This window comes from Gorilla gorilla, chromosome 2, assembly GCF_029281585.2.
Source record: "Gorilla gorilla gorilla isolate KB3781 chromosome 2, NHGRI_mGorGor1-v2.1_pri, whole genome shotgun sequence".
In the NCBI taxonomy this organism is placed as follows: Eukaryota; Metazoa; Chordata; class Mammalia; order Primates; family Hominidae; genus Gorilla; species Gorilla gorilla.
In genome coordinates, this window is record NC_086017.1 from 176891687 (window position 1) to 176907766 (window position 16080).

At 33.2% G+C, this 16080-nt stretch overlaps 1 protein-coding gene across 1 annotated transcript in view; it reads right to left on the reverse strand.

The window, feature by feature from the left end:
* BCHE (butyrylcholinesterase) overlaps positions 1-16080 on the reverse strand; it is a 64542-nt gene that overhangs the window by 12871 nt on the left and 35591 nt on the right. Inside the window, exon 3 of the mRNA XM_019024713.4 lies at positions 361-527. Within this exon, the coding sequence (XP_018880258.3) occupies positions 361-527 (167 nt within the window). The remainder of the gene's footprint in view (positions 1-360; positions 528-16080) is intronic.

Sequence of the window (16080 nt, forward strand, 5' to 3'; positions counted from 1 at the left end):
CATTATGATTATTTGATATATTTATTTCTTTGTCCATTAATTAATTCCACAAAGATTATCTGAATAACAAGTAGGGCTCTATTTTAGTTTCCTTTTTCTATTTTATATTTCCACAGGGTGAAATCTATATTTTAGTTTTCTTTATTTAACTATTAAAGTACTGGTCATATAGTAAGAGTTCAAAACATATCTAAACTTGATAGAAGAAAGTCTTAAAAATAATGTGTTCATTAAATCAAGTTATTTTAAAGTCAAAGATACATATAGTAACTCCATCACCATGCCTTGGAGAGTATACTTCATCCCTTTTTTACATAACTCACCATCTATTAAATAACCAAACACTAAAAACAGACACACCTGTCATTTCCAAGACTTTTGGAAAAAATAATGTCCAGAATCGACATTGTTGAGCACGTAGTTTCGTCATTATTCTTGTTGACTCTGTATTCAAGGTTAGATATTTTTGTTCAGTGCTTTTGAAGACAGGCCATCTTGTGCTATTGTTCTGAGTCTCATTTGGATTCCTAAATAATAAAATAGAGACATTATAGTAAAATTGAAATCATTGTTAGATTAAAAAGAATATTGTTTTCTAACACTGTTCACAAGAGATTTAAAGAGTTTAAGACAGAAAAAATGTGGATATATATTGATGATATGAAACGTAAGTGAACTGGGCTTAGTGGTTTGAGTACTGAGAACCACTATGCTATTTAAAATTGTAAGAATTGAAATTTAAAGTTGAATTTTTTATATGCATTTCTGCTTAACATATTGGAAGAAGAAATTTTTTATTTCAATAAAATATATCTTCATTTACACTTAAACGTGCTCAAAGGGTGGTGTTACTTTTGTTTCATTATCTTCCCTTATCCTAGGCCCAAAAATTTCACAATAAGGAATCATATCACTTACTCATCTTTTGCATCTATTTCATTCTATATACTCTTATTAATACTGCTTGAGTTTAAGACCAAGTTTAATTACAAATCTTATTATGTAATAATCTCATTACTCCAGGAAACTTCTTTCAGTCCCACTTTTAAGTTTAGCTAACATCTCATAGATCTGTTTACTAATTTAAAATCTTTCAATAATTCTTCAGTGGTTTCATATTAAGGTTAATGAACATGGTACCACCCACATTTCCAAATTTATTTTCAGATATTCTTTTTATACACCCAGTCAATAGGAATTAGGGAATTAGATAGAGTTCCCCAGTAAATCCCTCCTTTTTTCATTTCTTCTCTTTGCTCTAGCTGTTACTTTTGCTTGGAATTCTTTTATTTTCCAATTTTATGTGTCTAAACTCATTCAAAACTTTCATATTATCTTTTTATGATATTTCCCATGCTTATAGTTGTGATTTGAAAATGAATTACTGTCGACTCTATCTTTTCAATATCTACAGTGTTGAGCTCATTTATACCTTTATAGCACTCAATAATATATTAATGCCAAGGTCACACAAACAGAAACTCAGAGATTTTTAAAAGTGGCTCTACACAGTCACTACATCTGTAGATTTCCTTATAACATATCTTTGTGTTATTAATATGAGTTAGACACAGATCTAGCCTCTAGAAATATAAATATGAAACACAAAGTTTTCCTCAGGGAATTTATAAGCAAGAAAACCCAGGGAAACAAAGAACTACAACATAAGATGGCATAAACCAAGTCTAAAAAAAGGGCCACAAATTGTTCAGAAGAAGGAGCAGTCATTACATGCTTGAAAGGAAATTACCTGATGGAATGGGAATCTGGCTGAAAGAGAGGAAATAAGGACCTGAGCTAGAAAGGAAAGTCGGGAAAGCTAGAAAAGGGGATAGAATTAACACAGACATTAATGATTAATCTACTTCTTAGTTCAAATAATGATGAAAGAACTAGTTTTGTTGAATTCTAGGATAGAAGGAGATACAATTGAATTTATGGACTTAGGATATTAGTGTTGTCACATTAAGGTCTAACAGCCCTGGAAAATTGTTTGAAATCGAACTTGTAGGCATTTACTACTCTTGAGGAACTTTTGACTAAATGGCTAGTGTGAGCATAATATTTTAGAAATATTGATCTGAAGGTGGTATTTAGAATAATCAAGAAACTATAAAGTTTTTCAGCCTTTTCTAACATAAACAAAAGATTAAAGTGGCAAAGATAAGTAATTCATTCCTTGCTCTGATTCTACCTTATGCTAAATCATATTAAGAAAAACTCTGGTTGAACTTTTCTAAAAGTTCAACACAAAAAATCCTTCATCATTCAGATACCTTCTGTATATTATTAATAGATAGAAATTTTGGAGTAGTATGAGCCGATCTAAGTTTGTTTTGTTTTGTTTTGTTTGGCCAAAGTCTCTAAGTCCAGTAGAATTTGGAAGGAGAAGTAAACATTCATCCAGTATGGTTATCAAGAGGCAGATTTTTGCCATCAAGAACTTATATTGAATATGCACCATAAATTCATATTTTACCATAGATGCAGACATGTTCAACCATGAATTCAGGAGCTTTAGAGACAAACAGTTTCTTGATGTACTAGTTTATTTTATGGAGGAATTGGGTAATTTAATAAGAATTATTAATAATCAGAGCTATTCAAGCTAAACCAATATCATAGCAAGATTGAAACCTCCTGCTTTAGGGTATTATTTGAGAGAGGTCAAGGAGAAAATTTCTCCAGATCACAGATGGCACAATTGTCTAGGTAAATTATGTAGTATTTTTTCTTTCTTTTAAAGCTGTGGAAACTAACAAGTACAGCTGCTGGAGGCTGGATATTAAACCAGGAGAACCGATGGTCTGATTCAGTACAGCAATTCTCATGTTCCTAAATTGTCCACTTTTCTTCTAATTCTGCTCTACTTTACTTATGGCACCATTTTAACTGCACATTCATTTCTGTCTTCTGTGAATGGCAACTTAAACAGAGCTGACTCATAGTTGAGTTCAAGAGCAAAGCACTAATGACAATGCCAGTGAGTGTTCATTTAACAAACTTTGTCCTATGAAATAACTCATGACATACCAAATTGTAATTTAGAGATAATAAGATTCCTTTGCCTATAGATGCAGATACAGTTTTCAAAAGATTGAAATAGCTATTGAAGTGATGCAGTATTTTATTCTATAATTTGAAGAAATCTCCAAAGACTTACAAAATAACAAGAGAGATAATTCTGTCTGTATCAATTAAAAACTTTGTGAAATACAACATATTTCCACCATGCACAATTCCAAAACACTACATATTTTTTATTTCAAAATTATAAGATAAATTTAAACATCTTGACTTTGCTATTTCTCAAAGAATTTTTTGTTCTCGTCACAAAATAAATACTTCAAAATAGTAATAACTAAAATTTTCCATGAAGTTGTATGTGCTCTATTTTTAGTATCAGGTTCTTTTTCTACTTTGTGGTATACCAAAATGCTCTACAGATCACCCATTAGAATTTTCTTCATATGTAGGTTTGAAAGGTTTTAAGACACAGCTAATTTAACAACAAAAAAAAGCAGAGTATCTTTTTTTTACATCTGTGTTACAGAAAATTACTTGCTTATCATTGATATTTCAGCACATAGTTGATAACTCATTTTATGAACAGATTAAAGAAAAAGACATCAATTGATTCAGGATGCCCTGATATGAATAAAAATTATGCATCTAGCTTCAAAAATGAAGTATTCTTGGAATTATGGAATCCTAGTGCTGCCTACCTAAGCCTAAAACGAGAATTAAAATTATCCTTAGGAATTCAGAGACAGTTATTTCTAAGTAAGCTATAGTAATTTTTGAGAGAATATATTTTAATTAGCTTTAAAATCTAGTAAAATGAAGCTATAGTTAATAGTTACATATTAAAAGTCTAGATGAAATCTTTCACTGTCATAAGAGGTTTGAGGAAAATATATTGAATAAGTTTTAAAATGTTAAAATATTTATAGATTCCATTCCATGTCACTTAAATGATATTCTATTTTAAAATAAGGAATAGAAGGGCTATAAGAAGACCTAAATTTAGAAAACAGATTCATTCCTTCGTTCAACCATATTTATAAAGTGTGTACTAGATCAGGTATTATTTGAGTGGTAAGAGATTCAACAAATACAAAATAGAAATTCCTTTATCTTGCCATTTTTATTTGATGAGAAAGACAATAAATAAGATCGATAAAGAAATGATGTAATATGTTAGATGACACTAAGTGCTAGTGATAATAAAATGAGGACTGGGGATAAATAGAAATGGCTGGTGAGTAAGTATCAGTGTGTGTGTGAGGGGGGCATGGTGAGGGAGTCCATAATAAAACATGTGATTGTCCTTTGTCTCTCCCTGCCAGAAAGACTGTCCATGTGATTAGAGAGTTGAGACTTTTAGCCATGTGATATCATACTGACCTCCATGGAGGGGAAGGAGCTGAAGATTGATTTTAACCATGCGAACAATGATTCAATCGATCATGCCTAAATATAATAATAAAATCCCAATAAAAACTAGAGATACAGGTGAGCTTCTTAGATTGGCAATACTCCATAAGTACACAGGCACAATAGATGCCCTGAAGATAATAGATCTCTGAGGACAGAGAAGTTTTGCATTTGGAACATTCTAAGTCCAAGATGCTCTAAGTGTCTCATTCCTCAGCTGGTTCTAATTTATAACTTTTTGCTATAAGAAAACTGTCATTGTAATTACAGGGCTTTCCTGAGTTCTATGAATAGCTCTTGTGAGTTATAAAATCTGACAGAGTCCACAGGGACTCCATATTTGTAAACAGCTAGTCTGAAGTGAGGGTAGCCATACAGACCCTAAACTTACGACTGGTGTGAGAAATCTCGGACCAATTTCGAAGACTGGAAGATTAAACTTGACTTTCTCTAACTCTGGGTAAGGGAGCTTTGTAATATTTAATAGAAAATGAAGTGAAGACTTGAGGAGAAAAGGGATGAGCCAAACAGTTGTTCGGGGAAATAGTATTTCAGTAGAAGGGATGGAAAACAAAGATCATGAGAAAAACACGTGCTTAGAGTTTTCCAAGGAAAGCAAAGGGGACAGTGTGACTAGAGTGGAGGGAGCAAGGGAATGAGTGTAGGAGGTGAGGTTGGAGAGGGGACAGTAAGGTCACATTATTTAGTGCCATGTATGTCTTTGAAAGCATTTTGTGCCTACTCAGAGTAAGAGAGGGAAGAATTGGAGGGTTTGCACAAAGAAAGAACAAGATTGGCCAGGCACGGTGGCTCACGCCTGTAATCCAGCACTTTGGGAGGCCAAGGTGGGCAGGTCACGAGGTCAGAAGTTCAACACCAGCCTGGCCAACATGGTGAAACCCCGTCTTTAATACAAATACAAAAATTAGCTGGGAGTGATGGCGGGCGCCTGTAATCCCAGCTACTTAGGAGGCTGAGGCAGGAGAATGGCTTGAACCCGGGAGGTGGAGGTTGCAATGAGCCGAGATCACACCATGGCACTGCAGACTGGGTGACAGAGCAAGACTCCATCTTGGGGGGCGGGCGGGAAGGAAAGAATAAGATCTCATTTACATTGTTTAAAAGATCATCTGTCTGTAGTGCTGGGAATAACTACAGATGGTTCAAGGTGACCAATTAGGAGGCTACTAAAATAATCTAGGTGAGAAGTGTTGGTTGCTTGAACTAGAGAAGTAGTGGCAGAAATTGAAATAATTAGTCAGATCTTACATGTATTTTGTAGGTAGAGCCATTACTTGGCAGATAGATTAGATATAAAGAGGAAAGGAGCAGGCAAGGTTGATTCCAAAGATTCTGGCCTGAGAAACTGGAAGAATGAATGTAGTTGACATTGCTGAGATAGGAAAGACTGCAAGAAGAGCATGTTTGGAATGCAATATCAAGAGTTCACGGCTGGGCATGATGGCTCACGCTTGTAATCCCATCACTTTGGGAGGCCAAGGCAGGCGGATCACTTGAGGTCAGGAGTGCAAGACCAGAGTGGCCAACGTGGTGAAACCCCGTCTCTACTGAAAATACAAAAATTACCCGATATGATCATGCCTGTGATCCCAGCTACTTGGGAGGCTGAGGCAGGAGAATGGCTTGAACCTGGGAGACAGAGGTTGCAGTGAACTGAGATCTTGCCACTGACTCCACCCTGGGTGACGGAGCGAGGCTCCATCTCAAAAAATAAAATAAAATAAAATAAAATAAAGAGTTCACATGTTAAGTTCACGTGTTAAATTTTACATCCAAATGGAGATGGTAAGTACGCAGCTGGAAATTTGTAGTTACTCTTGATTTTACTGATAGAATCTCTGCATTTCAATTAGATCCACCAGTTCTTACTTCACATGCATTTTTTATTGGAATGACCTTGCCTAGAATGTGACACACATTCCATGATTAAAAGTGAAAAAATAACAAAAGTTAGAATAGCTTTGTACTGAATAGGAGATTAGACAATATTACTTCAAGGAAACTTCAAATTCATTTAAAGGGCATAATATTACTTTTGATAAAAAAAATCTAAGTAACGGAAAATTTTCTTTTAGGAAAAATTACCCAGAAAAGAGTTAACCGAAACAATTTAAGAATAAAAAATCTTTGATTATAAAATACTTCTGATTATATGCTAATAAAATAAAGTGCTTCCATGAGAAATATTTGAGGGCTGAATTGCGACATCATAAAACTCAAATACTAGAAAACATGAATGGGATATTTTTACTTAGTAATGATTAGTAAAATAATTGGGAGAAAAGAATTATTGAAAAACAAGATGCCATTATATGTGGAAGGTAGCAAGCATATCTTTATTGTTACCTCTCTAATATTAATATGGATTTGAAATTATTTTGGTCAAAGGTTTTCACCAATTAATTAAGAATCTCAAATCGATTACTAAAATAAAATAGATTAATTTGTATGTATCACCATTTTAATGGTTACAAATTCAGTGTTCTTAGATGCTTACTTTGAAAAATTCATTAAACATGATATGGGTTAAATTCTGTATGTATGTGTATTGCAATAAAAACTGATTTAAAATGTTTGTTGTGCTGATATCTTCCTCCAAAAAGTGCTATCATTGCTGTCTGGGCAACTTAAAGTTGTACATTTGGTTGTTTCATCTTACTTTTCCTATAAACAATGTCTTTTATTGATTTGCAAATACTTTTTCTCATTCTGGAGGCTGTCCCTTTTCTCTGTTGATTGTTTCCTTTGCTGTGAAGAAGATTTTTTTAGTTTAATACAGTTCCATTTGTCTAAATTTGGTTTTGTTACCTGTGCTTTTACAGTCTTAGCCATAACATCTTTGCCTACATCAATGTTCTAAAGTGTTTTCCATATGTTTTCTTCTAGTAATTTTATGGCTTTAGGTCTTAAGCTCTTTAATGTAATGTTCTCCCAGCTACACTAACAAAGTTACTTAATTTACAAATTTCAATACAGCTATAATATTATAAAATACACATAATGCACTATACCAATTCATAGGATATACAATGCCTATATTTCCCCAAAGCATAGCTCCTTGTCCTATTCTCGTCCTACTGTCTCTTCAGACAGACCTTCCTTGGGAACCAAACTGAAGTAGTCAGTGTTTATCACCTCGTATTGTTCTATGTACTTTAGCTGTCCTTTTTCCTTTTTTCTCATGAGAGGGATTCAAACTATCATTTGATTGATTTGTTCACAACCTGAAATTGTGCCTGACTCACAGTGTGCAGGCAAGAAATATGAGTAAAATAAGTAAGAAACATCACAACTGATGTGTGGTTACCTCTTCGTCCTTCACAGTAAATGTTCACATTTAAAAACTACTACCACATGGAAAATAGTTCACAAATGACAATTTCCGTATTTTTAAGAAAAACAGTATTCCAAACCAAGTAATGTGAAATTCTGCTTCCAGTAACTATTTGTTGTGGCAATCAGACACCCTGGGACAACTTTTCAGTGTCTTACGTGCAAACCATTTTTTACCATGTTCATGCCTGTAATCCCAGCACTTTGGGAGGCCAAGGCGGTGGATCACCTGGGATAAGGAGTTTGAGACCAGCCTTACCTATATGGTGAAACCCCGTCTCTACTAAAAATACAAAAAAATAGCGGGGCGTGGTGGTGTGCACCTGTAGTTCCAGCTCCTCGGAAGGCTGAGGCAGGAGAATTGCTTGAACCTGGGAGGCAGAGGTTGCAGTGAGCCAAGATTGCACCACTGCACTCCAGCCTGGGTGATGGAGCGACACTCCATCTCAAAAAAAAAAAAAAAAAAAAACACAGATTTCTTAAATTAAATAAATTAATTATAGTATTTATTCTTAACTATATACCCAAATAAAATGAGTTTAATATCCACTGAATTTTATTACAGCAATTTAATATTAATCTGTGAATGCGTTACTAGTGATTTAATCACACTGGCTCCATTTTAATCCACAAGGCAATGTCCTAGGTAATTTGTTAGTTTTATAAAACCTTTTATTTCATGGTTTTCTACAAGCTTCTAAGATGAATCTTTAAAGATAAAAGAAAAATGAAAGTATTTTTTCTTTGCATACTCACACATATACACAAGCTGTCATAGTCTGCTTGGGATTATATAACAGAATATCATACATTGGATAGCTTACGGACAACAGAAATTGATGTTTCATATTCTGGAAGCTGGGAAATTCAAAATCAAGGCACTGGCAACTTTGGTGTCTGATGAGAGAGCTTACTTCTTGGTTCATAGACAGCAGTCTTTTTGCTGTGTCCTCACATAATAGAAGGGAGAAGGGAGCTATTTGAGGTCTCTGATATAAGAGCACTAATCTTACTCATGAGGGCTCTACCCTCATCACCTAATCACTTTCCCAAGGCCCAACCTCCTAATACCGAATACCATCACATTGGGAGTTAGTATTTCAACATATGAATTTGGAAGCACACAAGCTTTCAGCCTATAGAGCAGACAAATGTGTGTGTGTGTGTGTGTGTGTGTGTGTCTGTGTGTTTGCATCTCTGTATTCTGCAACTTGAATATTAGAAATACCCAAAATAACTGAACAAATATCATTTATATAAAATTTTATTTTATATTATAACATACAAATGAAACACTGTAACAATGCCAAATTATATAAATTGAAAATTATATTTTGAGCTTCAGAGAAAATCAGTCTTATCTATTTTTTCATGTTCAGTGCCTATCATAAACCTAGGAAAATATACACTGAAAAAAATGGTTTTTGCAGTAAGAATTAAGTGAATAGCTTTTGGAACTTTGGATGTATCTTGGATCAATTCAGTATCAGTTCTAAAATAAAACTTTTCACTTTATTAAAAAAGAAACTCACCTTTTCTCATGTGTTAAGTTAAAGAAAAATGTCTTGTAAATATTAATCTTCTAAAACTCACATTGAAAACTCACACTGATTCTTCAAGTGTCATGAGATAGCAAAACGTTTGACTTCAATGTCCTTCATCTGCTGATGAGGAGTCATTATATAGACGACTTCTCTTAAGCCTGTTCACAAACTAAAATCTAACTCAGATTTTCCAAGGCCCACTTATATTCTCCATCTTGACTTACTATAGGTTGTTAGGAAGGTCTTTATAACTGTATTCTTTTTGTTTTCTGGAAGATGTAATAAAGGCAGAAAAAATTAGTTACCAAAGCAATGTGAACTGTATAATAATGCAGCTGTGCATAGAGAATGTAAGAGGATTATTTGCAATTTAGATTATATTTAATGCAAATATCTCAATCTAGTTCACTTTTGTTAGTTGCTTCCTCCCATCTCCAGATATTTATATTGCTAACGGTAGAAATGAGAAAAATAAAAGCCGAAGAACAATTCCCTAGATTCATTATAGTTTGTTCAGTTTTTTTCTTCATTAAATAATAAGGTTTGTTATTTTGGGGCAGGAATCAAGGTACCTAGAGGGACAGGATTATAATAGCATACCTTAGAAATTTGCAAAAATTCATAAATTAAGGATGATTTCTTGTATCTAAATATACTGTGCTATAAGAGTCCATGGCCAAGTAGCTTATTAAACTTTTACTGTTTCATCATTCCTGACTTGTGGATTGGAATACATTCTGAGCTTCACAGAGAATTTGGATATAGGTTTTTATGAGAAAAAAGAAGGGAAGAGAAAGGGAGAGGAGAGGAGAAGAGAAGAACCCCACAGGAAATATATAATCTGTATGATCCTTTACACAAATTTGATCAAAGGCAAAACATTTCAGTGTGCTAAACTTTCTAGGAAATAAAAAAGAAGACTTACTTTCATCCAGCACTAATAAAGGGGAATAAATTACACTTCATTTAAATAAATACTAGGAAGATGACATACTAGCTGCACATAATTTTCAAACTTTAAGAAAAATTAACAGCTGTAGTAAATGGAGGCATGCAAAAATATTGGATGAGGTTTCATCACTAGCAATAAGCAAAGACCAATTATGATATAACATAGCTTGACATGTGTTATCAAAGTGGATGCCTCATAAGTAAGAAAGAAACATTTGGTTTGAAGGGGAAATAAAAACACACACAAAAATGTAAAACTGAATCCTGCATATAAGGTGAGACTTCTTGAATGATTTCTGGTATCAGAAGTCTTCCTTTACTCTAATCATTTGTTTTATTACTAGATCCTAATGAAGAGCCTTGTTCATATTGTCAATCAGTATTGTTAAGCTCTGTTCTGTTCAAGAAATAAAATGGAGTAAAAAAATGCCTTAAGCACACAGAAATATTTTTTCTTTTTAATCTAAATCAAAATCTTCACGTATTTTCACCGTTGCTGAGATGTAGTGTGTTTTTTTAATCCTAAATTTCTAACTGGGAATCAATTGCCCACTTAAAGCATATTTTTATATATTATGTGAACATTTTAATCTTAATAATTATTTAAAAGAGGCTTGTGTACTTAACCCACTCTCCTAAATACTTCACCAAAGTAGTTGGATAGAGTCATGAAAACAAATTGGTTCCCAGTGCACAGTTCTCTTTTAGTAATTTCTTTGTATTGCACATCTTCAGTTATTCATCAGCTGAAAGGGCAAAGAGTTACCACACAAAAGATCTCTAAGATCTTTAGTACACTGTTGGTATGATGGATGAACAAAGCTTTCATGGTCTGGAAGATTATTCTGTCTTCTTTCCTCTGCATTGTTTGGATATAAAGGTTTGCATAATTAGCTGGCAAGTTAAAGAGGAGATACGAGGCAATGTTTAGCCTCCTCCAACTTCAGAAAATGAATTGGGCTGAATACTAAATCATATTAAAGAAAATCAGAAACTTTTTCTTTCCTTTCCTTCCTTCTTTCCCTCCCTCTCTTCCTTCCTTCCTTCCCTCCTTCCCTCCTTCCTTTCTTCCCTCCTTCCTTCATCCCTCCCTTCCTTCCTTCCTTCCCTCCTTCCTTCTTCCCTCCCTCCTTCCTTCATCCCTCCCCCTCCCTCCCTTCCTTCCTTCCTTCCTTCCTTCCTTCCTTCCTTCCTTCCTCCCTCCCTCCAGTCTCTCCTTTCTTCCTTCATTCCTTCCTTTATTCTTCCCTTTTTCCCTTTATTCATTAGCTGGGCAAGTGCATCCAGATGTCTTCCCTAATTTCTAAATGTGAAGATGCATTATGTTTGCACCCATTTTCATCTTCCAGAGACAGCAAAGCAACTGTTATCATTTGAATGCGATCATACGAATCCCAGAGGAGTGACAGCCTAATGATCTGTAGAAAGCTCAAATATACTTTCAAATAATGGCACTAGAACACTTATTTTAATAAGGGGGCAGACTTTGCATTAATTATAGATAAGAAAATAATCTCAAACTTGAAACAAATTGGCTTCTTTTTTGAGTCTTCCAAATTCTATCGGTTTTGCTCTTATTCACGTCTGTTTGCTTTAGTCTGTGCCATAAAATTGATGGCAGCAAGCCCACAGTTTCAGGGATGAGTCTAGGAACTGCCAGAAAACAGAAAAGGAACTGTCCTGGAAACTTAGTTTTGTAGTAGCATATACAAATCTTAAAATAGCTTGATTTTAAATGCATACTTAAATATTAGAAAAGACTTGGGAAATAATACTCCAAGAAAATTATACAAAAATTTAATTGTGATGTTTTTCTTTAATGGGTAGTTTCAGCATATCAAATAATTATTCTTGAATTCAAAGTTATTGACTTTATATCACTATTCACTGGAAGTCCCTACATTTGACTAATCACCTCCATTAGACTTTAAGGCTCCGTAATAGCAGACAACATGTCTGTTTTTTGACTCTTGTAGACTTGCATAGAGTCAGTGTCTGATAAAAGGCTGTTTGGTAAAGGTTTTACCTGAGTAAGTAAACCATTAGACTAATTGTATTAGAAAGAACCTTTAAAGTGATTAGAATTATACTGCATACACTTGAAACTACAGCGTATCCTTTCAAATGAAAAATCAAAGTGTGTGTCTGTGTGTGTGTGTGTGTGTGTGTGTGTGTGTGTAGGTGTATTTTCTCTTCTAAACAACTGGTGTGGATGTTGGCTAAGATATTTTGAGGTTGTTTGAGACCTGTTTCAGAGGTATAGGAGTAAATTTAAGAAGAATATACTTTAAAAACATTTATTAGAAATTTTGTATCTATTAGACACTGAACTGAGCACTTCTTATGCAAAAACTCAGTTAACATTCACTATAATTCTTTGAAAGAGGCAATTTTATTATTCAGATTATACAGATAAGGAAGCTGAGATTGTCCAATATCACACAACTTGAATGGCTGAGGTAGGTGAATTTTCAAATCTCAAAGCCTACAATGTCAAAAACATAAATCTGGTGTTTTAATGATTTCAACTAAGTACCTCAACATTAACATTAAAAAAATTTATATTACTGTTTTCTAATAAAAAGCAGTTTTGCTGAATGTTGTGGTGTGTGCTTATAATCCTAGCTACTTGGGAAGCTGGACTGAGTTAGAAGGATTTCTTGAGCCCTAGGTTTCTAGATATGCCTGGGCAACATAGTGAGCTCCCCATCTGAATAAAAAAGAAGAAAGCAGTCTTCTCATGCAGTTTTTCTAAAACAAAACAAAACAAACAAACAAATAATAAAAAAAAACTAGAGTATATAGTTGCATACAGAGATACAAATGGAATATAAACAAATTTCATTCTCAATGATAGAATTACAAATAATACAGTTTTTAGGATAATATCTGTGGCTGTGGGTGACTAGCTCATCTCCTTATTTCTTTAGTACTTATTCAAAACATATCTGTATCATCTTACAGATAACTTAGTAAACTTTGATAAATAAAACATTTTTCAACTTTTAAGTTAAAATATTTTTTCTATTTTATTTGAAATCTTTACAAAAATCCTATCCAATTTTCAAAATATTTTGTCTCTATTTAGCGTTGTGTTTCCTTCCAAATGGCACAGATTTCATCTTGGAATCATGAGAATATAATTACCTTACATATTCTTCCTGCTTTAGAAAAGCTGTATGTTATTTTAGTTGAACTTCCTTTTATGAACCTACACTCCTGCCTAGCAGTGAATTTAGGTTAAAAATTTTAAGGTGTTGAACCTAGTGTCATTTTATGTATTAATATACACAGTGTCTAATATGCAATGAGGGGATTTTAGGTAATGTAATGAATTTATTGAAGCTAAAATTTTAAATATATCTATGTGTATTTAATTTTATTTGTATATCTACATAAGAGATGTTGTATATAGGGAAAGTAAGATGAAACAACCAAATGTGCCACATTAAGGTGCATAGACAGCAATGACACTATTTATGGAGGAAGCTGTCAGCACAACAAATAAACATTGTAAGTCAGTTTTGTTACCATAAACATACATACAGACTCGAGCCTAAATCATGCTTAATGAATTTTTCAAAGTGAGCATTGAACATTGAATTTGTAACGATTAAAATGGTGATACACACAAAATAATCTTATTTCATTTTAATAATCGATTTCAGATACTTAAGTAATTGGTGAAAACCTTTAACCAAAATAATTTCAAATCTATATTAATATTAGAGAGGTAACAATAAAGATATGTGTGCTATCTACCATATAAAATGCCATGTTATTTTTCCACAATTCTTTTTTCCCAATTATTTTACTGATCATTAGTAAGTTAAAAATATCCCATCCATATTTTCTACTATTTGAAAGTGTTAAAATGTCCCATTTAGCCTTCAATTATTTCTCATGGAACTACTTTATTTAATTAGCATGCAATCAGAAGTATTTTATAATCAAAGATTTCTATTCTTAAATTATTTCAGGTAACACTTTTCTGGGTATTTTTTCCTCCAAAATTTTTTTTCTGTTACTTGAATACTTTTTTTAAATCAAAAATAATATTAGGCCCTTTAAAAGAATTTCAAGTTATCTTGAAGTAATATTGTCTAATCTTCCATTCAGTGTTTTATTCTCTCTAGTATATCTGCACAAAGCTATTCTAACTTCTGTTTTTTCACTTTTAATAATGGAATATGTGTCACAATCTGGACAAGGTCATTCCAATCCCTGACAACTTTATTCGTTACTAAATCTAGTTGGAAAAATAGACCTGCATTCAGGCCCTACTAGAATTCCAGGCCCCAGGGCTATTTTTATTTTTTTTCTCAAAGAGAAATATGTCTTTATTAATACCAAATATAATATTAAGCTCAAGAATATCCCCATAAATTTTACCCAGGGTTTCTCTGCTTTTCCTATAGAATAAATTTAAATTCCCCCTATGACATAATTTTAATTGTACTTGACACCAGATGTATTCACTACTGCTACTCTCTCTCTGTATATATAGACCTCAAGACTAAAGATAACCTCTTCATTGTGAAAAAATGAGATTACTCTTATCTGGAGAAATGGCATATGAGGGCTAGTTTTCTGTTGATTTTTTAAAAATCCACAATAAAGAAACTGAACTGACTTTTTTTCAGGAAGCTGTTATTCAATAATTGAATTTTATTTCCTGACATGTGCCAGGAATGTGGGCAATGGATATAACAGTAAACAGAACCTGTAAGTCACTGATCTCTGATATCCATCAGTTTAATGATTGGAGATTAATAATAAATAAATTGATTAATAGATATTAATTAATGTAGTAATATCATCTATGAAGAAAATATAAGCAGGATAACCAAATTTTTTTAATAATGTGGTAATTTGGAACTGGCTATTGAGTCATAGAAAGGAGTTCTCAGCTGAACTGAAGAAGGGTATTGAAAGCCAACCTTCCTTCCTGCCCTTCTTGGCTACAGCTTTCTAGCTTTTGCAAACAAAGAGAAACGTGAGAAAGATGAACAGGCTGGACTTTACAGCTCTCATGCATGCTAAATATAGCACAAGCAATTCCTTCTAGACTCTTCTGAAATGACAGTGATGAATGTGATTTCTGAATGTCTTGCTAATTGCAGCTAAGTCAGTCACAGGATTTTGTTTCTTATGTCCAAGGCGGATGTGCCATAATGAAAACCGCAAGGATAATTATTTTATACTGAAAACTATTATTTAATAACTTATGATTTACATGTACCTTGGAAACAATCTCATGACTTTCATTCAGAAATGTCTATCTGAGGGAATGCTGAAGAATCAGAAGCATCTTGTTTTATTAAATGTTATACTGCTTTACAATTACAGCTACAGAAATATTGTTATGATCAAATTTGTTTTTTGCATTTTATATAAATACATCATTATGAAATATGGAACAAAGCATATAATATACATTATAAAGATAAATAAATAGAAAGATTTTGAAATTAGAAATTTTAAAAAAGTATTTTTGGATAATGTTTACTTACTACACTGAGCATGGTAACTTTATAAGAAACATGAGAAGTATTCCTGCCAATAGTATATTTATCTTGTTTATGTTGACCTGGTATTCCAGAAACAAGTAAGACCTTACTACTTAAAGGTTGTAAAAAGTAAAAAGTCAAACGACCATTCAGATTCTGAGTTCCCAAGACATAAGCTCACCCAGATTTCTGTTCTCTATACACTATTTTGACAAATGTATCCGTTTTTGCCTCTCATTATTCTTATACATGGTGATTCATATCTGTCTCTCCACATTCTTTCA